At 48.5% G+C, this 27,516-nt stretch overlaps 1 protein-coding gene across 20 annotated transcripts in view; it reads right to left on the bottom strand.

The window, feature by feature from the left end:
• The window catches only part of KCNQ2 (potassium voltage-gated channel subfamily Q member 2), a 74,937-nt gene that overhangs the window by 34,915 nt on the left and 12,506 nt on the right, over positions 1–27,516 (bottom strand). For 12 of the 20 annotated variants that reach the window (XM_032126794.1, XM_032126807.1, XM_032126795.1 and 9 more), the window contains exons 2-10: positions 16,086–16,176; positions 15,108–15,234; positions 13,792–13,967; positions 12,787–12,912; positions 10,546–10,656; positions 9,553–9,648; positions 8,763–8,857; positions 5,398–5,427; positions 1,351–1,419 (exon numbers count right to left, since the gene is read on the bottom strand). In XM_032126794.1, coding sequence (XP_031982685.1) covers positions 1,351–1,419; positions 5,398–5,427; positions 8,763–8,857; positions 9,553–9,648; positions 10,546–10,656; positions 12,787–12,912; positions 13,792–13,967; positions 15,108–15,234; positions 16,086–16,176 — 921 coding nt within the window. Of the gene's footprint in view, positions 1–1,350; positions 1,420–5,397; positions 5,428–8,382; positions 8,452–8,762; positions 8,858–9,552; positions 9,649–10,545; positions 10,657–12,786; positions 12,913–13,791; positions 13,968–15,107; positions 15,235–16,085; positions 16,177–27,516 lie in introns of those variants that run through there. The other 8 variants (XM_032126797.1, XM_032126811.1, XM_032126805.1 and 5 more) reach the window with 2 other exon arrangements.

The raw sequence follows: 27,516 nt of genomic DNA, 5'->3' as shown, positions 1-27,516 counted from the left end.
GGAAGGAGCATGGACCCCTGCCCCGGCATCCTGACACCTCAGGTGGGGTTTATGCCTCCAGAGCCTTTGGCAGCTACTTTACTCAAGTAGTTGGCAAAGGCCACATGGAGGGAGTGGGACACCACAATCTGTGTTTGCGGTTTCCTATTGAGATCCAAAACTGGATTGCTCTGAAAAATCACTGATGACAAAGTGAGCTGAACACCTACAAAAGGGCAGCCAGGACACTGCAAGCCATGCTGAGGCCACACTGAAAAAAACCTCTCACCTTCACTGACCAGGCATCATGGTGGCATTTCCCTCCAGCAATGAGGGAAACCTGCTCTGCCTTCAGCTGCTCCGATTCACAACTCCTACACTCAGGAATGGTGTTTAGTGTGGGGCCTCGATCAGCCCTGCTCCTGCAGCCCCCCAGAGAGGGAGCAGACCGTGTTTCTCAGCAGATACAGCTCTGCCTCCCCTAACACAGGTGCCCTCTGAGCATGATGCTGCACCAGCCCTGGCCCTGCCACTGCTCAGCAGTGACCACTGAGACCTGCACAGAGCCCGACTCCTCTCCCTCAGTTAAAGGCAGCAGCCTGGAGAGACTAATAAAAATCTCTTTTCCCCCCCTCTGCTTCTTGCTCAGAAAAGCTTGGAGGCCCAGCCTCAGTCACTAGCTCAAATACTCATATTTTAAAGTTTTTGGGCTGACCCAGGGCTCTATCCTTTGCAGAGGCACACAGCCCAGGGCAGGCCCCAGCCCACACCTCCCAGTTGGCCCCAATGCACACTGGCACCTCTCCATCCCTCCCAGGGTCTGTACACTCCCCATTCATCAACAGGACAGCCTTGACTGCTTAAAAACCCCAAGAATTATCCCTCCCAAGCAGAGGGTGAAGGTGCAGGACTCCCACTCTTCTGGGGGATTCGTGTAAACCTTGCCACTGCTAATTTAGCAAAAATTTCTCACTGCTGCAACCTTGCCTGCTCTCACTGGAGGGAAGAGAGAATGAATTAACACATCATGGGCCTGAGTGTCCTCTGAGTGTGGTGAGGAGCAGAAAGGTCAGAGGAAAACTGGGATCACTACCTCCATCAGCCCCTTTGAGAATATGACTTTGCGTTGTCAGTGAAGCACTGTGACATTGCTCCGGAGCCAAGTTAGGCTGAAGGAATTCATGTAGAGCACGGGAGAGGGGCAGGGAGGAGGTGACTGAGTGACCCATGGGGGACCAGCTGTCAAACCTCTTTCATCTTCAAGGACGTCCATACGCAAAAGGCAGGAAGGAAAAAAAATAATAAAAAAGAAAAAGAAGAAAAATATTGCAAAGTGTGTTTGTTCCAAACTCTCTTAACTCTGCTGCTAACCTGAATGTCAGTCCCGACTTGCTCTTCAGGTTCCTCAGGAGCTCCAGCTGGTTCAGAGGAGGGATTAGTCTAGAGGGAGAAAACAAAGAGCATTAGTATCCAGACAGAACTGGTTCCAGAGCCTCCCATCTTGGCAACTTCCCCTGCTGCCCCATCCTTTCAACCAGAACCAGCTTTGTGCCACCAACTGCAGCTGGGGGACAGCTCAGGAAGGATGGAGAGGGGTTTGGCTGCTACTTCCAACAGTGTCCTAAGGCAGAGCAGTGGGGTAAGAGAGAGAAAGTGACAGCAAGAGAGAGAGAGAAACTTGTCTGCACCACTGGATTTTGAACGTCCCCAAAACCAAGCAGCTGCCAGGGTTCCTGGGCAGCCCAGTGGTGTTTTGGCAGAGCTGTAGTCTGGCAGGTTGGCATTGCTAAACGGAGAGAAACTCCAGCTTTGGGGGAAAATAGGAAAACTCAAACTCAACCCTGCTGCTCTTGGGAATGTGGGAAGGCATGGGAAGGAGCAGCTTGTGGAACAGAGAAAATAAAGACCTGGGGTTGGGAGCATCTCAGGAGAAACAGCAGTGTGCTCCTGGGTCAAATTTAACCAATTCCCTACTGTCCATGTCAGGTTTTCCCCCAAAATGAGGCAAAACCTTGTGTCACTGCCTTCCAGGAGCCACGGGGCTTCCTTTTTTTCTCGGTAAAAAAAAACCAAAACAAACCAAAACAAACAAACAAACAAAAAGAACCCCAAACCTGACAATGACCTGACAATCCTGGTTAAGAATTAAAAATCCAATGAACAAACACCCTGTGGCCTATCCTGCATTTGTGCTAAAAGCCATTGAATTAGCTCCACATCCATTTTTGGGTTCTTCCCTGAGACCCTGGGAGACCAGGGCTTGCTCCATAAATATTTAACACTGATATTCCCAGCCACGTTTCCAACCAAGAGAAACACAGGCTGGAGGTGTCAGGGGGAGACTGTAAGAAATGAGGCTTCTAATAAAATAAAGGCAGAGATATTCATGCCCACACTTTTTCAGCCATTATGAGACCAATAGTTTCACACTTTAACTAAAAAAAAACAACTCAACTGGAAAAGCCTCTTCTCTGCAGGCACAAAACTTATCCTCAAAACCATAGCGGTTCAGCAGAGATTTTGTGTTCACAAGATTGAGGCAATCAGAAAATTTTCCAATTCTAAGTATGGAGAAAAGAGTAAAAATAGGCCTGAAAAATTTTGGCTCAGCTCCCCAGTCGCTTCCATCCAGAGAAAAGCACATCCTGATCTGCTGAATTAATGATCCTCCTCATTCTAGACATCAGGAAGAAGCTGACCTTGATGCAGTGGAGCCGTGCACGAGTGCTGGGCTGTCAGCTCCCTTCAAACACACCGTAGGGTTTGGAGATGCGTTCCAGGATGGGAGAGGTGGTGCACAAAATCCAGCAGAGAGTGTACTCAGAGTGTACTTCATTACTTCAGGTAATGAAGGGTGCACTACTCTTCTTTGGTGAATTAATTCCTCAGGGAGGTCCATACCCAGCAGAACACAGGACAATTGTGCCACTTTCTCCAGCTGGGATCGCAAATCCAGGGCTCTCACTGGTGCAAGTCTCAGCTGAGGAGCTCATTAGCTCAAAAGACTGAAGGATTCAGGATTCCAAAAGGAACTATGTCTTTTACATCAGCCCATGGTCTGCAGTGTGCTGAAGGTGGCCACCTCCTGGGCCACCACAGATGCTTCCATGAGTAGTACAGACACACAACAAACACAGAAATTCACCATTTCTGTGGTTGGTTCATGGGCCTGGTACACATGAGGTGGAAAAAAGCAGTATTTTACTGAAATAATTATTATTAAAAATGGGTGAAAACTTATACATATACTTGACCTGAAATTTAATCTCAACTAAATGCTCAGCCTAACCTGTCACTGCAAGAGCAGCTTGGGGAACAGCTACTCCACCACACCATTTCTCCAGAACCTTAAAAAACAAAAAAAAAGGCAGAACTCTGCATAGCTCTTGAACTGAGCTTTGCTGTGGAACGGATGCACAGCACCCTGCCCTGGTGTGTGCCCAGGGCACAGGGGACGCAGGTGCCACCATGCCAGGTGCAGAAAGAACCTCTGGCTGGGGCTCCTCACGTTTTCTCTCTCTCCTCCTGGTCCGTGTGTCACTGGTTAGCAAGGAAAGCACGTTCCGGTTAAGGGGGAGCTGGGTGAGGAATCTGCACACCACAGGACACACACAGCTCATGCCACCCACCACAGCAACACTTCTGAGCTGCTGCAGGTCCCCCCAGCTGCCTCCATCACCCCTCCCAGTACAGCACAGAGAAAGGCCACGCTAACTCCGGGTGCCGGCTCCCACATCCACAGGGAAAGGCGGATCCGCTGTTCCTGGGAGCACAGACAACTTTCAAGCATTGGGGACAGGAGGGAGATCATGCCTCAGGTCAGAACACCACCAGAACCCCACGACACGAGGAGGGCAGCAGCACAGGACACAGTGGGAGCTACACAGACACACCACAGCACGCACACGGACGCCACGATGATTTTTTGGAACAGTCCCAGTATGAACAAGTAGGGAGGCAGTGACAAGGAGATGGGTGCTGGAATGGGATGGGAACCTAAATGAGCCTCCCTGCAGTGCTGGAGTTCCTATGAGCTGCCAATTTTTGCCCTAACCATGGCTTTATGTCTCCGGCTGAAGCTATTTTTCATGACTGAGAACATTTATGAAGGTTATAAGATACTTTATTACAACAAATGAAACGGAAGTGGCACATACTTATTCCTCTCCCAGCAGTAGAAAAATGTCTGATTCTTAAAACAGGTTGATGTTCAGCACAACAGGAAAATATATTCTTAATATTATACTTGCAGTTCATTCATGCAATTTGCTATAAATTAAGCACACAGAGCAGTAAATGTGATTTACTAAGGCTGTAAAACTTGCATCTGTGAAAACTGGAATCAGGTTTCGAAATCAGACACTAAATCACATCAGCTCTAGTGGCATTACTGCATCTAGTGAGGATTTAAACTGCTCTAAGAACAAAGCTTGGCCTGCAGTCTTGAAATGCAAGTCATTTATTCCCTATCTTAAAATATTAACTTGACTACACCTTCAGATACCCATCTTACATAAAATACGCCTGTGATTTGCAAATCTACTCCTTTCTGCAGAACCTGAGATAATATTATTTATCATAAATCTTACACAGCCATATCCAGGACTTTGCATTGGGATTGATCCCAAAAGGTTAAGTCCCAGGTTGAATAACTGTGGCTAATAACTGCTTAGCTCTAGGTGGGCCTTGGAACTAAAAACTGAAATGGAAAAGTCCTGCTGAGATGAAGCATTCTTTCCCCAAAAATCAGATTGGATTACTCGAAGAAATGAATGATCATATCAGTTTGGCATCCCAGATCTTTCTCTTCTCCAGGTTTTACCCTCGAAAGCAGGCACAGCTGCTATGGAGGTTTTAATCTGTGCTACCACTGATGTGCCCTGTGGTGCCACCATACCAGCAAACTCAAAGCCAGCGTTACCAGGTGGGCACAACTCCTGCAGCACAGAGCCAGATAAATGACACAATGAAGGATGGGAGAAGAGGGCTGGAGAGAGGGAACACAAGGGAGTGAGGGCAGAGGGAAATGGAAGATGACTGGGGATGTTTTCTTGTTAAGTGTTGCATGGATTGGGGGAGACCATCAAGAAATCATCCTTAACAAAGCAAGCTTATTAAGCGCGCTCCCATTCTCCTTCCTTACATCGTCATTTTGGCAGAGTTTCCCAACACTTGTGTGTACCAATAGCTAAAATGTACATGGAGGTGCAGGGGGTTAGTCAGTAGCAGCAGGAGGGCGCGTCTGCTTTGGGCTTTCACTCATTCCTTGGAAAAAAACTCATCTTCAAAGGTTTCTTTCTTTTTTTTTTTTTTTTGGTTTTTGGTTTTTTTTTAATTCAAGGCTTTGCATGTTACAGTCCCAAATGAAGAACAAGGAGTGACATGACACACACTTTCAGAGTCACATGCACTTCATACCTGGAGGCACCATACGTTTGCGTTTGCGTGCTTTTCAAGTGTTTTCACCAAAGAAAACCAAAGGGGTAAGAGAAAGAAAAACAGGGGGGAAAGTTGGGGTGGAGGAGAGGGGAAAAGAAACAGAATAAAGAAAATTAGCATATGAACGAAGTGTGTCCCCGGGAGCAGATGCTGTGGCCAAGCTCACAGGTGAGCACGGGAGCGTGGGCTGAGCTGGCTCCCGCTGTGGCTGGCTCAGGAGCCACGGCACACCCGTGTCACCCTCGGGGACAGGCAGCTGGCACCTTGCTCCGAGAGCAAATGGGCACCACGGGCCAGGGAAAGTGTGGGAGCCTCCCAGAGACCTTCCATGGGACATCCGCAGCCCTCAGCCCCACCAGCCAGAGACTCCCTGGGCTGGGCTGCTGAATGGGCAGGATGTGCCCATGGGTTTGGTTATTTTTTAGTGAGGACCAATATATGATTGTAGCTCCAATCAAGGCCCTGCTCTCATGAGTGACAATAAGAGCAGATTTTTTTCCAATAAATCCAGTGGCTGATACAGAACAGGTTATTTGGGGTGCCTGGGTGCACCAAGCCACTTGTGCATCACAACCCAAACCACACCTGCACACAGAGAAGCCTTGTGAATATTTCAAAATTTTGTCCTGTCACGTTTTGAATTTAAAGATGAAATCTGGAATTCTCTCAGAGGCCACCACATTTTCCCCAAACAAGTCAGAGTAGCTCTATTGCAGTGACTGGAGTGATGTTCTGGAGCCATGTGAGCTCCTCCAAGGCACGTGTAACAATTTTCTCATATCAATCAGCCAAGCCTTTCCAGAGATGCCTTGGAAAGAGAGACAAGCTAAAGGCACAGGCTCCTGCTATGAGGAATAAGCAGCTCAGTATTGAGCAGAAAGGATGCCGAGGTTGTGGTGACTGCAGATCATCCCCGGACACCAGAGAGGGGGATTTTGTGTTCCTGCAGCCCACTTCCAAACCACACTGTGCATTGCAGCCACATGTCAGCAGCCATGGCCTTAAGGGGCTGCTGGGCTTGACGTGCTGCTACGGCTGCAGCAGCGCCAGGACCAGCACAGAGCTGCCAGTGCCTGCCAGCTGGCTTGGGGAAGTGGGGAGGCAAGGAGAGATGGACAGTGTGAGTGATGCAAGCTGCAGCCAGAACATACAGTTGCTCCCTTTTTTTTTTGTTGTTTTTAAATCCTATTTATTTATTTGACAGCATTCAAAATAAACTCAGAAGGGTTTCACTGCTTTTTTGGTAAAAAAAGCAGTTTCACTGAGGGCTGAATCCATTGGTGTACCCACTGCTCACTCGCCCGGGTGATGTTCACTTGATCTGTGTTCAAACAGGAGCTGGGATTTAAGGGAGAAGCTGGAGTGCAGAGAAATCCATGCCTAAGGAAGGCCAGGGTGACACTGCTGTGTGGGGCTGAGCAGCACCCACAGCAGCAGCCAGCAGAACTGCTGCGACCCAGCTACAAATCTGTCCTAGCTTTTTACTCAAGATAAGCAGGCTCTTCAAACTACATTTTTTTTCTCTTTCTCCTCCCCAGAGTTTTATTTAGCCCTTTCTGGAGATCTTTAGCTCAGATTTCTTCCTGCATATTAGCTCCATGGAAATACAGGTTTTAACAAGGGGGTTGAGTACCAGGTAATCAAAAGGGTGTCACTGCACGTCTGGCTGCATGGTAAGTTCAGTGTTTCAAAGAGCAGTAAAATCTGTCAAAGTCCACTGAAAATAAGCCCTGAATGCCTGCATTTTGCAGTGGACTTTGGGCCAAGCTCCATCCTCATCCTCTCCAGTAGCTGATCCCAGGCAGTGCTGCAAAGGTACAGCCAGCAGGTCGGGTACTGGGAGGGAGAGTTTCAATGGGTGGGTTTAATGCTATTGGAAAACAGCTTTGTTCTGTTCTGTTGGGTTTTTGTTGTTTTGGGGTTTTTAGACAAAATCTTGAAGTTGGTTCATAAATTTCTAGGGAAAAAGCAACCAATCAGACACACACTGGGAATGAATCCAAGGAGAAATTACTGACCACAACAATGGGACTCCCAACAGGTTTTTATGATGGATTAAGAGGCTGGCTGCTGTGTTCGAAATACAGGCCTAAGCTTACCCCAGGAAATACATCCAGGCTGTCTGCCTGAGGCCTAAAAGGCACCAGGAATATGGGAAAACAGGAAGGGATTATTCCTGCAGTGGCACAGCCCAATACTGGACCACAGCCCTGTGTGGGAGCACGGAGATGAGGCACAGGGAGCCCCATCATGCCCAACAAAACCCCACAGAGCTACAGAAATATGTAACAAACCCATCCAACCATTCTTCAAACCCAGAGAGTCATGGAGAGCCCCTAAAAATACACCAGGAAGGGATGCATGGCCCTGCCCAGGATGCAGGGCAGTGTGGGGTGAAAATGAATAGAACTTTATGCATTTTAGCTTCTGAGGAAGCCACCAGGCCCAAAGGGGACATGAAGGACTTCCCCATGTCCTGGAGGGCTGGGAGGCATGGCAAGGGACTCTGTCCCCAGCTCCATGAAGTTCCAACTCCCAGGAGGCTGTGAATTCCCACAGCACTGCTCTAACGTGTGTGGTTTCACCTTAAAAACCTGCCTGGTTTTACTGCAGGTAGGGTGAGGCAGATGGGTGCTGCTAAAACACTCTGGTGTTCAACAGCCTCATCCATCACAGCTCCAACAGCATTCCCTGCTTGTGTCAACACACTGGGATGGGTAAATGAGATACAAGAAATGGGAAAACGCTCCCTGAACCCCGAGTTAGCTTTCCTCCTCTTAGGAAAAAAAAGGAAAAGAAAGGAAAGGAGGACCCCGGGGAAATGCACCAGACAGAGTGCCAGGCTGGTCGAGGGAGGGAGAGAAGTTTGCTGAAAGGCAGAAGGACCATTAGAGACCAGTTGGACCGGGAAGAAGAGCCTGAGAGGGCATGAGGAGCTGCAGGTAGGGTGAGGGTGGTGTTTACCTATGATCCAGGGCAGCTTGGAGGGAGGTCTTCACACCTGGGCACGGCAACTGTCACAACAAAATGCAACTACCAGCAGGCGTGGAGAAATAAAGGTGAAAAGAAGAGCGTGTACACACACAAAGACATGGGAAGAAAAAAAACACAAAGCAACAAGGAAATTAAAACCAAGTCAAAAGGAAAAACAATGAAAAAATACAAAGCAAAAAAATTCCAAAAGAAAAAGCATATACCAGCTCTTAGGAGCTCGAAATCAACCTTTTGAACCAAAACAAAAGTAAATAAATAAGCAAAATTATATATCCAGATAACAAAAATAACTATGGAGACAGTGGCATCACGAGGAAGGCAGTGGAGGAGGAAGCTGGAGGAGGAGGTACCTGTACATGGGGACGGTGACGGTGCGTTCGTAGTACTGCCAGGTGGAGTGCAGGTCCGTCCGGGACAGGTTGGTGGCATAAAATCTCCAAGCCGCCTGTGCAGGAGAAAACCCAGTGGGATTGTGCACCCAGGCATGGCCAGAATCACCCCTGAGTTTATAAACATCAACCAACACGAAGTGCTATGGGATGGATCCAGCATTCTGCCTTCTCCTTGATTTGGTAAGTGACAAATTTGAGGTGGTACCATGATGCTCCTGACCATGTGAGCCCAGTTAAAAATGCTGTGGGTGCCAGGCATTCACTGCCAGGCTGAGGTCAGGAATGAAATGGGCATTGTTGCCCATTAAGGAGTAAAAAATGTGGAGAGAGAGGAGTAGGGGAATGTAAAATGACTAATTTCAGTTCTCCAAGATGTACACCAAGGCCAGCCTTCTGCACAGACATCTGTTCTCGTGAAGAAAATGCTCCTAACTGTACCTTTATATCAGTATAAATATTCTCTTTGGGGAGAAAAAAAGGGTGAAAACAGACTGTCCTAATGCATTTGTCCTGCTGAGCTGGCTGCTTGCTGAATTTCATCCCTTTTCTCTCTAGATTCCCTACCACATATGCTATTTTCCCGTGGTTGATTTCCTGGCATTTATTCCCAGACAAAACCAGTCACCAGCTGCTGTCTCACACCTTATGCACACGGCCCCATTTGTCTCCTCCCCAACTACTAAAAGTCTATAAAGTCCCCCAAAACCAGGATGATGTAACCACAAGGCTCCTTGGATGTGACCCTCACCTGGATCAGGCCCGCTGCTGGGTTTCGCCTCTTCTCGAAGTGTTTTTGTCGATGCTGCTCTTGAACCTTCAGAGCAAACCCCGAACCCAAGATGCCCTGGGGAAGAGAACAACAGTTTGCTGCTAGCAGGGGTTTAGTTAAGCTTCCACTGTAAAATGATGGCCAGCTTTCCCTCCAAAGGTTTTTTTCTGGCTCATTTTTTGATTCAAACACAGAGGAAGGAAGGAGCCTCCATCCCGGCAGCCACGGCAGACACTCTCCAAGGGGCAGCAGACTTTGCAGGCACTCAATGGAATTGCAAATTTTCCCAAACTACCTCCAGCCAACTGATAAAATACAAAAGAACCCCAGCACACTGGTATTCAGCAGATTATCCCCACAGGAATCCAGCTCCGTGTAACACACTGAAACACACTGCCGAAGGGACGGGGGGGATTTGCTGAAATGGTGCAACCACAGAATAGCAGACTGGTTTTGGTTGGAAGGGACTTTAAAGTTCATCTCATTCCAGCCCCCTGCCATGGGCAGGGACACCTTCCACTATCCCAGGTTGCTCCAAGCCCCATCCAACCTGGCCTTGAACATTTCCAGGGATGGGGCAGCCACAGCTTCTCTGGGCACCCTGTGCCAGGGCCTCACCACCCTCACAGGGAAGGATTTCTTCCTAATATCCAATCTAAATCTACCCTCTTTCATCTTAAAGACATTAATTACCCCAAGGAACAGCCTTCTGGGGAAAAAATGCTTTTTATTGCTTCCACAAATATTTGTGCAGAGCCAAATCTAAAGTTGCCATCCCGTTTGCTCATGCACATGAGCCCAAGTTGTAGATATTCAAACAGGCTTTCCATTTTCCTCCCTCATTTTCTGAGTCAAAAGCCACAGAGAATCACAATTGGGAGATCTCTGAGGGCATCCCATTGTAACTGTTAGAGTGCCCTCAGCTCCAGGGGAAGGGGATGAGGCCCAGGTGAGTTCAGCCCTCCCACTTACAGCAGGAAGGGCGAAGAAGGAGACGCCGATGAGTGTGAAGGTCGCCGCCAGCAGCCGCCCGTTCCAGGTCTGTGGATACTTGTCCCCGTAGCCGATGGTGGTGAGAGTGATCTGCAGGGAGGAGAGCAGTGCCAAGCCCTCAGTCAGACAGCCTTAAAACTGAAACAGGGCAGCCAGAACTCCCGCAACCCCCGAGTGGCACACAGAGGAGCAGGGTCACTGCGTGCCCTGAGCTGTCCAAGGCACGGTGCAGCTGGGGGACCCTGGGACCCAGCAGGGATGGGCAGCTCCACCTGCCCTGCTCACGTGCTGAGTTTTCACACCAGTTGGGAGCGTTTTGGTGCCTTTTGCTGTCACAGAGAGAGCTGCCATCTGGTGCAGAGGCTGGCGGCAGCTCAGAACCTCCCCCAGGAGGGGTTGTGCCTTCGGCAGGGGAAGCGAACCGGCACCGTTCCCCCAAACTCCCTTTTGGCAGCTCAGGAAAGCTATTTGCATGCACAAAGATCTGCTGCTGTTTATTCCCAGTCTTCCCAGCAGTGCCTATCAGCTGGTCTCCCCTCCTCGATTTAAAAACAGCCTGTTAGGCTGAGAGGATGAATTATGTCTCCTTCACCACCTCATTTAGGGATGGGGTTTGTGTTATTGCAATGCACCAAGAGAGAGCTGGGAAGCTGCTGCCTGTGTTTTGGGGAAGGACCTGAGAGCTTTGTTGGAGACAGAGTCCCCTGAATTTCAAACTGTAGGGGAAGACACCTTTTCCCGCTGCAGTCCATGGACATCACTAATGGGAAATGCTGGGTATTCCCCCAAGGCTTCCAAGAGGATTTGGAGAGCCTAGGACTGCCAGGGCAAGGCAGAGAGGGATGGTCTGATTAGAAACATCTTTGAGACTTCTGATCCCAAAGGCTGTCCCTGTCACACAGCCTCCATGGACAGAGCTGGCCCCTGGGATGGGAGCTGACACCATGCTGGTGTGGCATTGGAAATATGCACTCCATTTAGAATAAAAAATCACTTTTACACAAATGGAAGTGTGGTCCCAAAGTGCCTTTTAACTGGGCCCACTAAAAGCCTTATCAATTAGATGCTGTTTTGACCAAGTGGTTAAAAAATGCATCAAAGTGGCTAATCCTTACTGAAACACAAAGTCAGATCAAGACTCTCTCCATAATCACTGCAGAGCTGGTTTACAATATTTTTGTAATTTCTATAGACAACAAGTATTGGATATACTAAGATCAACCAAGGGATAATTTTCTGAACCTGATATTTGATTTATCCCATCTCTCAACATCTGCCTGTATTGGACTCAGGAGTTGGACACTGACAAAAACTATTTATTTTAATGAAGCTCTTTTTTTTTCTGAGCTTCTCAGTGGCAAAAAAGTCTCAGAAGCAGAAGGGATAAATCTGCCCATGTTTCTCCCCAAACTGAGCTCTAATCTGGGCTGTCACTTTTCCCTCATTGCTTATTTTCTCGTTATGTTAAACTTGGCTTTGTTTTTATTTTTCTGTCCTAACTAAGGGGCTTGAAAAGCAATTTGCTGCCTCTTTCCTTTTGTTGGAATGGAGGAGCTGCTTGATCAGCCGATTCCTCCCCAAGCCTGTTATTGGGATTTGATCAGATCGGGGATTTTCATTACATGCTTTGTAATCAAGGCCAAACTAGTGATGGAGCAGAAGAACAATAACACAAGAAGATTAGAACGTCATTAATTCTCTCTTTGTAATCGGGTAATCCAATAATTCACATGCACACGCACACGCAGAGCAAACCACAAGTATTGCCCTTTCAGCAGAGATGTGACAGGGAGTGCTTGCCCCGCTGGAGTCTTTCTGCTACTTAGGCCCTATTAATTTTATAAAATTTATTCCAGCCTTGCCCAAGTGCAATTTAAATAATTAAAGGGCAGCAATACTTGTCAAAACAATGATCAAAGCACCCCATGGCGTGGGATGTCTCTCTGACCTGCCTCTGTCACGACAGAGCTCAATCCCACGACTGGGAGCACATGAGTTCTCAGTTGCCCTGCAGCTCCAGCTAATTCAGAAATGTGATCCCCTAACAATTTCTATGAGGTTTATATAAGAAAAAGAGCTAAATGGAACAGCCTGAAACCATTTAATAAAAATGTTAACTAAGCACTCTCTAAGTCAATACCTCACGTAAGTGATAGAAGATGGAGGGTTAATGGACATTTTATTTTAATAACCAGCAGCTGCTCTATGGAAATTACTTACCAGACCCCACCAGAGTGCATCTGCGTATGTATCAAAGTGCTCATTTTCTCCCTTCTCGGCCAAGTACACCAGGAAAGAGGCCAGGATGAGGCACAGGAAGCCAATATACCAGGCAGTAATCAGCTCCTGCGAGATCATTAAAAGAAAGAAGAGAATAATTGCAGTCCTGGTGCGCATCTCCAAACGCTGAGTTCCTTGCTTGCTGCTGGATCTGAACTTCCCCTGCATTTGTTTAGGTTTTGTGGCTTTGGTTGGAGATCAGTGATGGCACTTTCTGAGATGGGACCATGGCTCTGCCAGGCCTGAAGACCAAATCACACAAACACACACAGCAAATGTAGAAGGGAGTGTTAAGAGCTCCATTATTGCAAGAACTGGAACTGAGACTTTAAAAACTCAGATATTTCCCCAGTTCACACAGGGAAGTGGAGTTGAAACTGAAACAGGAATCCCCAGATCCCTGGAGATTCTGCTTAGGGCAGGTCCAATCCAACAAACGAGGAGGAGCTATGAAGTTGGGTCTGCATGGACTATCCTCCAGTTGCAGGGAAGTTTTCATTCAGAATCCACAGGAGTGAGTATTTTCTGATTAGGTTAATGCAAGGGTGGACAAAAGAGACCCACAGATTTCCTGAAATTTTTACACAGTGCTGGAGAAGCTGGCTAAGCTTCTCTGGGGAAAAGTGAAGGAAGCAGGAGAAATGTTAAAATCATATATACAGCAGCAGGAAACAAAAAATTACCAACAAACTCTTCCCAGACTTATCCCCTTACACCAGGGATTGGTTCCATGACTGGAATCTCTCTCCCTTCCCTCCTTGAGTGGTCAGAGTGCTCCATCAGACCTTGTGTCTCTGACTGCATTGCTCCCATGTGTTACCTACGGTGTCCTTCCAATCTCCCCAGGCCTGGGAGAACTTTGGGATGGAGAGCTGAACCAAAGCAGTGTCTCTGGTGGGGAGAACGCAAAGGGCAGCTCCACGTCCTCGCCTGGGCCTTGCTCACCTTGCTGTGTGCATAGACCACGGAGCCCAGGAGCTTCCAGGTGCCGCCGCGCCGGTCCATGCGGATCATGCGCAGGATCTGCAGGAACCTCAAACTCCTGAGTGCTGAGGTGGCAAAGACGTTCCCCTGGGACCCTGCCGCCAGCACGGCGATGGACGCGATCAGCACCATGATGTCTGCGGGAACACAGGGAGGGAAAGATGAGGAAATGCTGCCTGATCACCACCAAAGGGAATGGCATTGCCACTGCCTCAGGCTGTGTGTGACAGGGATCTCCTACACTTGTATCCTGTGCTGGAAGGACACAGCACTAATCTGAAACTGGATGAAAGGAGTCACTGCACACCATGTGGAAACATCCTAGTTTCCTTCTCCACACTCATCATTCCCATAGAAGAAGTGTCAAATGCTGCAAAGCCTGAATTTCAATCTGATTCAGTGTTAAAACTGGATTAAATCCTTGCCAAAGGCCCCTTCCTTCATCAGCCATAGCTGCCTGTTGCAAAGAGCAGGGAATTCCCACATCTAAACTGGGAATGAAAATCTCTACATCCTCCACGGTAATCCTAAGGCGCATATGGACAAAGAAAGTCCAAGGAATAGGCCAAGAAGAAGGTCTAGTTCAATATATATCAAAGATCCTATAAACCTCCCTCTTCCCTGATTTGCTACACAAATTTTATAGGAGTGTTTTTCTGTAGAATAAACGGAAATCCTGCACATGCCCATTGCCAGCTCCCACACAGTCAAAGGCAGTCTCCACAGTGAAGGGCATGACCACTCCGTCCATTTCTAATCCCAGAAAATATCACTGCTGTGCCCAGATGGCCCCTCTCACAGGAGATTCGCCGAGCACTTTCCAAACAAGAATTAATTAAGTCTCACAACTCCCTTGTGAGGCAGCTCAGCAGCACCAGAGAAGGCAAAGTGAGACATGGAGTCTCAACGACTTGGGAACAATTCAGTGTGGAGGTTGGACACAGGATTGCAGGATTCCAGGTCCTGTGCTCAGCTTCTTCTGGCTAAACCCTGTTTCTGTGGCTGTGGACAGCTGTCAGTGATGCCTGAGGTATGCAGGGCGCTGGGATGGCTCCCAGGTCAGCAGAAAACAAGGAGAGCCCTGTGATGAATAACAACGAAAAGCATGTCCATGGATTAGGACTTCTGCCTTTGGGTTTTTTTCTTCCTGAAGGTGACCATGAAGCAGCTGAAGTTTAACCCCCAAAATACATGCAATACACTGCAGCACCATGCAAGGAAGTGCTTGGAGTGGCCATCCTGGGCTGGGAAATCTCATACAGGGACTCAGCTCTTACCGATGACACAGAAAGGCTTGCGGGCAAATTTCAACCTTCCCCTCCAGCCCCGGTATCGGCAGCAGCAGCCGGCAGCCCAGATCCGCACAAAGTACTCCACCCCAAACACCACGATGGTGACAATTTCCTGTGAGGGGGACAGTGCCATCAGTCAGGAAAGAAGGATAATGGAGAGCACGCTCCGGAACCCAGGACAAACCCACAACCTCAGAAAAATACACCTCAGCAAATACATCACCGAGCTGTCTGCACCACTCGACAGAGAGCCCAGGCTTGAAAGATCATCAGATCTCTGCTTCTGTGTCTTCCCTCCCCCTCCCCAGGGTGGTGAGAGGTGCTGCACGTTGCAGCCATGAACTGGAGTTTTACACCTCCTCATGTTGTGCTTGTTCCCCCATGACAGGACTGATGAACACCTCGTTGTCTCCCTACCACCAGTCTCCAGGACTCAAATCTGTTAGTGCTGAGGGAAGAGCGCAGATGGGAATCACTGAACAAGAATAATCCTAGAGGATGACAAAAGGGGATTTCAGCTTTTTCCCTAGAAAACTGGCCTGGTTGCCTGTGTGTGCTGGGTGAGCTGGAGCAGGGGTGGTGTAGATTCTCCATCCCTTGATGCCAGGCGAGCTTTTTCCATCTATTTCCGTTTCCACCTGAACATCCCGTGCATGCTCCCTTCCCTCTGAGATCTTGTCTCACCTTTCTCATTTGTCAAACCTGGTGAAGCCCTAATTAGCCTGCAGCACCTTTTGGTTTGATGAAGGGTAGGAATGGGGAAGAGGAAAACAGGCAAAAGGAGAGGAGACGGGTGAATCCAGCAGCCCCAGATGTTTTTCCTAAATTTTCCCCACTTCTGACCTACAGGCCCCAGTGGTCCCCCTCTCACAAGTGACAGCTTAAATTCTTGCCTCAAACAGCCCCAGTCTCAGGGATTTGTGTGGTTTTGACTTTAATACCTCACTGTCAGTCCCCACTTACCAAAATGTAAAGGGCCCCTTCTGAGCTGTTCTGGTACTCATCAATGGTCGAAAAGACAGACAGCACCAGGCAGGAGAACACTAGTAGAAAACTACAGAACACAAAAAGGGAGAGAGAGACAAGGTCAGTCTTAATGGCAGTAAATGTTCATACTCATCCAGCTAACTCAGAGAGCAATTTTGGGTCTGTTTCTCTCTGAGTATTTACTGCACTGCTGCTACACCACCAGGTAAAAAGGGTAAGTCAAGTGCCCGGTTTTGCTAACTGGAACAGTTATGTGTGCATGGACCCGCTGGACTGTCCCCAGTTTGGCCAGTGCCAATCCAGTTCCCCTTCCAGCTGATAGCTCTGATCACATCTGACATTTTTTCCCCAAGGAAGTGTCAGCTCTTTCAGCAACATGCGTCCAAAAGCATCCAAATGAGCTGGGACATTTCTACCTGGGGTAAGAGGGGGCCAGACTGGCTGAGGAGCAGGAGCATGGGCTGAGCATGAGCTCCACTCATGCTCGACTTATGCATTTCCATCCTCAAAAGCTCACACAGAAGTGCTGCTGCAATTCTTGCCAGAGTAGGACATTTTTGGGTGGATTTAATATTCCTTCCTTAGGCAGGTACTCCACATTAACTCCTCACTAGCTGGAAAGGCTGGTGACATTTTGGGTTTGTTGGAGCATCACTGGGAGGTGGGTTGTTGTTACTCTGCTCTTCTGTGGCCAGACATGGGACAGAAGAGGGGTTTGATCCAGCCCAAGGGAATGTGATTTTGGTGCTGTTGGCACTGGGGAGAGAGCTGGACTGGTCTCTGTCCCAGCCCTTCATGGACAAAAGAAGCCTTACCCTGCAATAAGCTCAGGGCGACCCAACTTTGATATCAGCTCTCTCAGTCTCTCATTTACCACAGAACTGGGGAGATGCCCAAACCCCAGCATGCATCCAGCTCTCATTGACATCTACATCCACGGGCAGCCTCCCAAAAGCAGCCTGAGCAGTGCCACCCCAGCCTGTCACTCACTGCCTGCTCCCATCACGGCTGCCCAGTGCTGGATGTTCTGATGCAAATCAAAGGGCACCGAATGAGTGACAGGAGCTCGGCTCTCTCCTGACACTCGGCGCCTGAATCCGCAGCTGCCAAGGTGTCCTGGCATCTGCTCAAGGCTGGATGCTTCCACCCCTGCCCACTGCTTGCTCCAACAAAAGCGGGGAAATTAATTTACTTGGGATCGATTTACTAATACAATAAAGTAGGCCAGTGCAAGGAGAAACTAAAAGCTGCATTCTTTAAGAGCATTAAATAATTCATCAGTCTGACTTTGTCTCACATTCCTACAAACTGCATTGTGAATATTTATAAGGTTTGGTTCTGCTAGTGGGGGCTGTTGCTTTTTGGTGAATAAAGGAAAGGAGTTTCACACCACCAGGTCGTGCTTGTGGCTTTGCAGTGACCACTAATGTCACAGTAGCAAGTAAAAATAGGAAGATTTGCAGTATTTATTTGAACCACAGGCTGAAACGTGGTGGTGAGGTAGGGACTGCTGGAGGTAAGGGACCTTCAGAGCCATCTCAGCCAAGGCTGAACTTTATCAGCCACAAGATGAATCCAGCACCGAGCAGATAAGGAAAATTGCCTGATTTCTCACTGCAAATTTCCCCTTCCTACACCAGGTTTCATGTGCAGACACTTGAAACAACCTCAGGAGAGCAAGAAAACCTCACTTGCAATCCCACTCATGATGTCCCTCAATGTCTTGTCTAGGTCCCACTTCAATATCTTTTCTCCCCAAGCTGGTCTTTTAAAATAACCCTTGCCATCAACAACCCCACCACAACCTGCCCTGCAGTCAAAGGGACTCCATCCATCCCAACATCCTCCAGACTGCTGGGGCCATGCCATGGGAGCTGGGCAAGGGGCTCCACTGCTGCCCACCCCATGCAGGGAGAGCAGAATCCCACACTCCAGGAGGGAAGGAGCTGCAACTGGGTCAGGCAGCCCCACTCCTGGGATGGCCCAGATTTTGCTGCAAACTTCTATGTTGAAGTGAGAAACAAATGAATAATCAATGAGAGAAGAAAGAGGAAAACAACAGCAACAAAAGATAATGGAAAGGGATCAAGGGAAAAGAGGATTCTACATTTTCTGATTAAAGAAGTAGAATGTGAGTTGTATTTATTTTTGTGATCAAACATCACTGCAAAGTGCCTGAGAAAGAGCTGAAAGCAAAGTGCCAGTATCAGGGCAGGCTTGCACACTGTGTTTGCTCAGCTGATCACCTTGGATAGATCCAGAATGAAGGCACTCTCAAATCATGAGTCCTGCAGGGACACACACTTGAAAAGAGGATTCCTGTATGTTAAGCAGTCGTTCGACAGATACTGATGGGACAGGGGGGAAAAAAAGGAACAGAAATTGCTTTATCACTCCAAATCCCAAGGATGGGTTGTGCAAACCGTGGTTATAGGGAGAACTGGGGCAGCTCCAGATGCTACTGGAGCAGTCAGACACCTGGGTGCTGCTTCTCCCCCTTCCAGCATATCCCTGCAGCCTCATCCCCAGCCTCTCTGTGCTCCTCAGCTCCCCAGGGCCAGCTCAGAGCTGCTGTAATTTCCACTCTGGGCTCCCCAGGGCTTCCATTGCCAGGGAGACCTGATGCAGATCAGGCTGGCAGGGCCAGCATTAATTACAGCACTGCCGAGCACGGGAGGCAGCAGGGAATGCACCAGCTTCTCCAGCGGAGCATGGGAGATCCATGGCCAAATCCCACAGGGACAAAAACCTCCCCCTGGCTCAGTCCCAATGGGTAAAGAATCTCCCTGTCCCAGACACCAGGAAAGGAGCAGTCCTGCCAGCAAGGGATGCAAGCTCTGGCTCAGCACAGGGTGAGCTGCACAAGCATCCTAAAAATAGCTCCACGGTGATGCACAGCTTCTCTGCTTGACCATGTGGCCCACCAGCCTCTGGGGGGGGGCTGGAAAAGGAGACTCAGAGAATGACACCTTTCTGCAAGGAAACTGAATTTGGGGGGGTTGAGGTCTATATGGCTCCTAGGAGACCTTGAGGGATCTGCAGATCCCCTTTGGATGGAGGAGTGGAAGAGGGAAGCTGAGAGGTACATGCACATCGGGGCACGTATCCTCTGAGCTGTCACAGAGGGAGGGCAGTGGGGAACGGGAAGCTGGACTCTGCTTTAATTCCACCTAATCTACCCAGACAGATCAGGAAAGGGCTTCAGATAATAATGGATAGCTAAGGAAAGGGAAAAAAGCCAATAAATAGTGTAGCAGTTGGGATGAATCTAATTTTTAAAGCTACATAGCTAATGAAAGAAAATTACGTCTGCAGCCTGACTCTGGGAAATGTTAATGTGCAATAAGGAACATTTATTAGGTCCCATCTAATGATTTTTACATTAAAGATGCCAATTCTGCTTAGAGCTTTAGGGAAGACAATATCCTCCTCCTGAGCAGACAGGTCCTGCCTGAGGCATGGCTGGAGTCAGCACCTGCATCCCCCAAACTCCAGGCAGGATTCAGAGTGGTTTGGGACCACTGTCTCCTCCTCAGAGTGATGGGAAGGAGAAATCTGTCTCCAGCCTGGAGAAGGACTCCTCAGTGCATTTTGTCACCCACCGCCCGTTCCTGCACCTCCTGCTGCTCCCACATCCCCCACGCCTGTTGCTGAGACCTTTAAGCTCAGCCAAGACTCAGCTGTGCAAATCTGACTGCTGCTAATACCAGTAAATCCAAAGACCTCCAAAGTCTGACTTTACATCCAAAGGTTATGTTGACTTAAAACACCCATGCAAGCTTCTTATTACAATTTTTAAATCCCAGCACAAAATCTGCATATCCAGATTTCATATCCACTGTGCTTCAGGTTAGCAACAGAAAAAGGAATGACTGAACTCCTCCTTGGAAATAAAAATACTTAAAAAGGTATGAAACAGGAAAGATTGTCCTTCCCTTTTTTTTTTTTTTCCCCTCCTCAGTGAAAGCACATGATGGAATCATCATAAAGCTGCTCAGGTTAATCATCTAATTTGCCTTCCAAAAGAAACCCCCTTGGAATCTACATGCCCATTTACATAAGAATTTTAAAAGGCCTCTAAATTTATTCCTGAAATACTCATATTCAAATAACATTCACTGACATTCAGAAACGTTGGGTTCCTCTGATGGAGCACCACTAATTAGCAACTGGATTCCTGGATGTGATGGAGATGGATACAACACGAGGACGTGACAGAAGCGTGTAACAAGCCACTGTGCTTGTTGCCCACTTTGATGGCTTTCCCTGGAATTGGGAAAGGACATAAATGATTTGTTTAATTAGAAGAGGCAAAGCTGGAAAGAAGGAGTATTTCACTACAGGCATTCGAGAGCTGCACAATGAAAAGCAACTTAAAACATTTAAAACACTTGAAAATTACTTTGGGGATGTAAACAAGACATTGATAATTGTGCTAAAATAAAACCAACATGCTTATGTGCAATCCAGCTGCAATCCCAGTAAATCCATTTGCTGTGGGCTCTGTAAAATGCTGCAGTTCAAGTACCTAAAACTTTGATGTAAATCAAAGGCCAGGAAAATACAGAAATGACAATAAGTGAAGGTGAAAGAGCATCCACACCAAAGAGAAACAGAGATTGTCAAATGCCTTTTAGTGCTCAGAGAGCCTCGAAATCAGAATGGGAGTATTTGCAGCTCAATTTAAACCTCCATTGAGTCAGAAGCAAAACGCTGAGAAAGCCATGACTTTTCCAGGGATAAAGACTTTGTCGTATGGCACCTACCCTTAGCCAGGAGCATCCATCATCTTTATTCATGTAAGCAATCCTGCTGTGACTTGCAACCTGGCTGCTCATTTACAAGGCTGAATAGAAGCCTAAATACCTCACTCCGGGTTCCCACATCCCTCGGTCTCAGCCAAAATCATCTCCCAAGGCAAATTCTCTCACTAGGAGAGCTGGAAATAGAAGTGGAGAGTCCTGCCTTTTGGTGCTGTGCCTCAATAAACATTCTCCTTCCCAAAAATAACTCCTGATGGCATCTCAATCCCCTCAGGCTTGGCCATGCCCAGCCCCATCCTCTGTCCTGAGATCTTGCTCCTTGGATGAGCCTGGAGGATCCCTGAGCATCCATGCAGGTGGGAAACATTGTGGTAAACACACTGGCTGGCTCCAAGGCAGGGATTGTCATGGTTTATAAACTTTTTAATAAATCATTATCAAAGGCCTGTCTGGGACAACATTTACAGCTCCTGTGCATTCTCAGTGCACCCAGGTGATGCCTGAGCAGCCTTGATAAGAGCCCCCCGGCTGTACAAAGCCATAAAGAGCACTGAGGACTGTGGTGTGAATGGTAGGATGGTTTGCATTGGAAGGGACCTTAAAGATCCCCTAATTCAAACCCCCTGCCTTGGGGCTGACACCTTCCACTGGAGCAGGTCGGCTAAGTGGAGCACTGGAGCATCTCCAGAGGGCCAAAGCAGTGTTCCAGGGAAGGCTGTGGAGTTAGATGGTGGGCTGGGAGGTGAGAATTCATCCAGCTACAGAGAAACAGCTCTTAGAGATCCATGTTAGAGGGCTGGCGCTGGGATGGGAAGGAAAATCATAGAATGATTTAGGTTGAAAAATCCCTCCAAGATCGAGCCCAACCAAGCCAGCACTGCCAAGGCCACCGCTAAACCATGTCCCCAAGTGCCACATCCACACATCTGTGAAATCCCCCTGTAAGAGCATGGCAAAGCTGCACAACCAAGTCACAATAAAACCTCTTTCCCTGCCTTCCTTCTATTTAGGCAGCACGTTTCTCAGAAATAAGAGCAGGATATAGGTTCAAATACATTTTATCCTTCAACATCCACCACTTCTGAAATCAGTTTCCACTCCAAGGGCTCCTCCAGCCTTTTGCCTGTACTTGTAACAGTCAGAGAACAGAACTGGCATCATCTGTCTGGAGTGCCAGAGCCAGAGTCCTGATCCAAACCCACGGACTGCAGGAATTTGAGCACAAATTGGGTTTGCATGACATAACTTATCCCTAGTCCAGCAAAGGATTGTTTATCTTCACACTTAGGAGTGAGAGTGAGCTTAAGAGCTTTTCTGGATTGAAGCCTCAAAGAACAAAAGCCATCTGGAAATGCCAGGGAATGGAGATCAAGATCTGAACACTTACAGTGGGAAAAGGAGTTAAATGTAAGGAATTGCTTGGGTTTTTTACAGGCTGGCTCTAATCATTTAACTTAGGCTGAATAAAAGCCTTATTAATAATAATGACTGCATGCAAAGTTCTAGCTCCAATGTTCTGCTTTGTCCTCACCCAGAATGAATCACTGGGAAATGCTTGTCTGCGTATTCTCCTCGCCCTGCACACGCAGCCTCAGAGGAGCCAGATGTCTGGAGGAAAACCCAAAGTATTAATCAAGCCTGTGCACCTGCCAGAAGAGTCTGTTCCTGCTGGGATTCAGCTCTGCTGGGCTGAGGTTTTCTTTCAAAAAATTTGGTGGGGAGAAATATATTCATGCAGCTGCAGAAATGGTTCATGGGAGAGAATCCTAAAGCCCACGGTGTAATTACAGTGCATTGGGAGGTAAATTAAGAGTATAAAATATTGGACATTTAAGTAATTCTTAAAATGTCTGTGCAGGCATTTATTCAGATCATGTTCATTGATTTTAATGTGAGGGAAAGTTGCTGTCTCATGCAATACCCGTATTATTCAGATTGAAATCTGAGCACTGCCTCTCTTTCATCCCACAGGGTATTCCCCCAAAAGAGCCTCTACTTCCCCCCCACCCTGGAGAAATCCTTGCTAGTGAGCACAGGAATACAAACCTTCCTAATCTAACCTTTATCCCTATATGAAGATCAATTTATTTCTGTTTCCTAAGTCTTGCTTTTCTGCAACACCTCAAGAAAAATAAATTTCAGAAGCCAAGGAAACGCTGCATGGTTGGACCGTGCAGGAATTGAAATTCCTCTTGCTGAGGTCAAGCTCCTCTGACCGACCTGGGCAAGTCACTCGATCTGACTTAAGTGAGCTCTAAAACTGGGTTAAAAGAAAGCTGTCCCTATAAAGTGTAATGCTGCATCTCATCTAAACATTCCTCGAGGGAATGTGATATATAAAAATAGGCTCTGGTCTAATTGCAGATAGGAAGATTGTCTCCAATCGGGCTGGTTCCCGCGGCAGACAGGAATAGTAGCTGGTTTTTCAAAGGTCTGTCCCAGAAGCAGCTATTCAGCTGGAGCCCGAGGTTTCCTGCCCACGAAGGACGAGCTCCATCCCCCTGAGCTCCTTCAGCTTCACTTCCCCACCTCCGACTTTGCACTAGTTCCACAGCACCACGAATTCCAGCACCCCAGCAACAAAAATCCTTGTTGAGAGCACCCACAGGGAGCTGCTGCCACAGGGGCTTGGCAGCTCTCAGCAGCCACTTGAACTATCCCAGACCCACCAAAGGCAACTAAATGACTCAAAATCCTTGTGTTACCTTTAAAAACCCCTGTCTCCCCATGGGTGAGGCCCTTGGCTTGTGCTCCTGTAAAAGCAGGACCCCAGAACTGTTGCTCTTGGGCTCCCTCCCAGATAAGAGTGAAGGAGAATGGCCGAGATACTGACAATTTCTAAGGCACTCAGATGCCCCAGTCACTTCCCAGGGTCCCCTCCCTGCTACATTCCTTGACAATTAGAAGACAAGGATGTGGTTTCTGAGAACCAGAGGCTAATGGATAACACCAATGTGTAAAATGCAAGGATTACCAAAGCCCTGCTAATTTCATTTGCTCATTGGTTTGTTTAATTAACAGAGTCTTGGGGAAAAGAAGGGAGTATTTGCAAACTACCCATAGAATATGTCTAAAAGTTGGTAATTTCAACATCTGTTTAATTTTACTTCTCTTGTCCCAGGTAGTGAGCAGGAGCTCACAGCCAAGGTGCAAAAGAATTGGCTTACAGCTTTTTGATTTCAGCTCCCAAAAGATCATGACCCCCAAGCTACGTAAAAAAAAAAGTAATCTGAAGAATAAGAGGAATGCCACAATAATCAGGATTGATGTTCCCTCTCACCCACTCCAGCACAAATCAGGAATAATGCCCTGAAAGCCAAGGGGGCTGCACTGCCCCAGGAGAGGATCCAGCTCAGCTGGCTCCAAACCCTGTGATGCCTGAGAGACACCTGAGTTTGGCACAAGAGAAAATGCAGGATTGGGTCCAGCCCCAGAAATAAAGAGCCTGTGGTCAGTTTTGGAGCTCTGCATCCTTCCTCACGTTGGTAGGCTGTCATCATCCTCCACGGCAGAGGTGGCAGAACATGGCCCTGGTGCTTTCCATGTCTGTGAAGCTGCTCCCATCAGGATGGGAACATTCTTTCCAGGAGCAGCACCTGGGCCATGCAGACAGGCAGCCCAGAGGAGCTGCCCAGGGTAAAGGGATGCAAAACAAACTTGCATCTCTGGAGAGCTCATCATTAAGCAGGCAGTGCTCTTTAGTCCTAAAAAATTGCTGAACCAGCCCAGTTATGCTGCAGAGGGGGGAGAACATCACGCCAGCTGCCAGTCAATCCCTGCTTAACTTCACCACTAACAGAACTATTTTGGGTCTCCCAAGAGTTGCAACTCTGAATTCAAAAGTCCTTTTCCACCTTTTCCTCTCCATCAGCAAAGTTTCTCTGAGCAGCAGCCAGATTTGTGCCAGCTGTGTGCTCCCCACGAGCGATGGGGACATCATCCTGCCACCACCCACATCGGCACCTCCTTGGCTCACAGCAGAGATCGGCCAGCTCGTGACACCTGCACAGACGGTGCCAGCTCTTTGCACCTGATAAATTAATCCCCAGCACCAAAGGACAATTAATCACTTCTATCACCTCTCACTTCTTCCCCGGCATAACCCGAATTCTGCAGGTGGATGGCCAGGTGTGGATGGGAGAGCAGGTGAGCACAGCTCACACATCGAGAACCGTTTGCAGAGGGAGAGGCTGCCCAGAGAGCTGCACACGCCGGGATGTGGAGGGAAGCCATGATCCTTGCCAGATGAAATAAAGGCAACCTCAGTTAATGAGGGAGCCTCATTTGAGCTGGGCAGCTTTGGGGGGCTGCTGCAAGCAGGGCCGGGTGTTGAGAGCGAGCATGTGCAGATCACGGCTTTTGTGCTCACCCGGATTCTTGCAAAAGAGGTGACAATACCTCATGCAAAGCTCCCCCAAAACTTCCATCAGTGGAAGAGGGGAGGAGCGATGCGTGTTCCCCCCAGCTATCCCTGCAGTGCAGCAGTTCACAGGTCAGCACAACCTTTTCATTTCAGTCGAGGCTACATTACCCAGCCAGTCCCCAAACCTCACCCCGTCCCTCACTGCTGCTCATTGCTATGACGTGGGCAGATGGGAATCAGGCTCAGACAGCGCCAATCAGGTGGTGACTAAATCTCTGTGGATCTCCTGACTCCTAAAGCAATGGATGAACCTCAAACGATTGCCCTGTCTGGCTGCCTCTCTACCTAAAATTTGGACCTGTTGGCTGGTTTTCATCGAGTTTTCCAAAGTGATGGGCAGCAGTGAGGATAAGAACCTCTTCCCCTCTGTTTTTGCCCCTCAGAGGAGGCTGCCATGTGAGCTCCATGGGGCTGGCACACACCAGCCAGCCTGGGAAAGCCACGAGCTCCCGGAGAGCAGCTCCCCCGTGTTCCCCCGCACAGCAAATGACAGGTTTGTTCCCTCTACTTATTTCCCTGTGCCAGTAAACACAACAATAAATAGCAAGCTGCAGGAGGCAGATGATTGTGTGGTGAAAGGTGGAAAACATCTAAAAATGATTTAAAGCAGGGAGGAGAATAGGAAGAGAGAGCTGTGGATTATAATCTCTGAGGAGGAGGAGGAGCTGCTCGCCTGGGCAACGGCAGCAGAGGCAGGGAAGGTTTTCCTTCCCACCCTGCAGCTCCTTGCTCCGGGTGATGCTCAGGTTCTCTGTGCAGGTCCCTCCTTGCAAAGGTCCCCAGACCCAGCCCTGGCATGGGACACCAGCAGCCCCAGCCCTGGGACAGGAGCAGGGGCAGCACTGCAGGGGCTGGACCCTTTAAAAACTCCTAAGGAACAGGGACACAGGGCATGGACACTTTAAAGCTGAAGAGAGATTATCTAGCTGCCATTTCAACACGCTGGTAAATCAAAGTCGATGGAAGCCATATGCTCTGCTGGGAAGCATCCATCTCGTTGCCAGGGAAACATCCTTCCCATTTAAAATGGCAGGCAAAGGCTTGCAAAAATCTGCTTTTAACTCCCTTTTCTCAGGCATGATCCAAGTCCCCCAGCAGCTCCCCCAGCCCTGCGGCATCGAGCTGTACTGCTGCCTGGGAGAGCTGCTGCAGCTTAGCCTGGGAACACGAGAAGGAGATGGTGCCTCTCCCGTGGGGTCCAGAGGAAATCAGAGCCAGCCTGGCAGCAGTGAGATCCCACATCAAATTCGCAGCTTAGTCCCAAGCCAGCTTCCACAGTTCATTCCTCTGGAAAAAAAACAGGGAATCACCTGCCTGGGTCACATCCAGCAGCTCCACTCAGGGATGCTGCAGGTGCCTGGTACAGACACACACAGATGTGCCCAGCTGTGGGGCAAGACCCTGCTGCAGCAAGGGAATGACCAACAGCACGACTATGGTTGGGTTTGTGCTGCTCAAACCATCTCCTGCAGAGCTGCAGGTGCCACCCATTCCTTACAAGCAGCGAGCACGAATCTGACCTTGGGAATTACGGCAATCCGCAGCCAGGACTGCAGGCTCCAGGAGCTGGGAAACCAGCACTGAGCTCAGCAGCTGGCTGGATCTGCAGCTGGCCCTGGGTCTCCTGTTCTGCATCTGCACCTTCTCCTAGCTCCCTCTAAGCCAGAGGTACAGTCCTTGTAACTGTTCTAACATGGTCAGGCTGGTTTACCAAGGCCTCTGTCAGCTGCGGGAGGAGGAGGTGATGGGGATGTGGGAAGGAGCACTCCCAGAGCACAGTTTATAATCTGGCACCATGGAAGTCACGGCAACAAACGCTCTTCAGCCTATTAACCCTAATGAATTTGCATGGAATTTTGTTTTAAACAGAAGACACAAACCAGTGCCCGCTGGGACAAAACTGGCATCCTCTTGCAAAGATGTTACTTCTCTGTGTTTCCCTGTCACCTAAGCCTCTCATGATCACAGAATGGTTTGGGTTGGAGGGGGCCTTAAAGATCACCTCGTTCCCACCGTCCTGCCATGGGCAGGGACACCTTCCACTAGACCATGTTTTTTCAAGCCCTGTCCAACCTGGCCTTGAACACCTTCAGCCCCTTTTTTTTTTTTAACAGTTCTCATTTATTGTAAATCCCATAAGCAGATGAAGCCAAAACCAGAGCATTTTCTATTCTGATAAGTAACTATGCCTTTAAAACATTTATAATGGAGATCAGAGACA

Source organism: Corvus moneduloides, chromosome 17, assembly GCF_009650955.1.
Source record: "Corvus moneduloides isolate bCorMon1 chromosome 17, bCorMon1.pri, whole genome shotgun sequence".
Lineage (NCBI taxonomy): Eukaryota > Metazoa > Chordata > Aves > Passeriformes > Corvidae > Corvus > Corvus moneduloides.
This window is presented reverse-complemented; position numbering and strand designations above follow the sequence as displayed.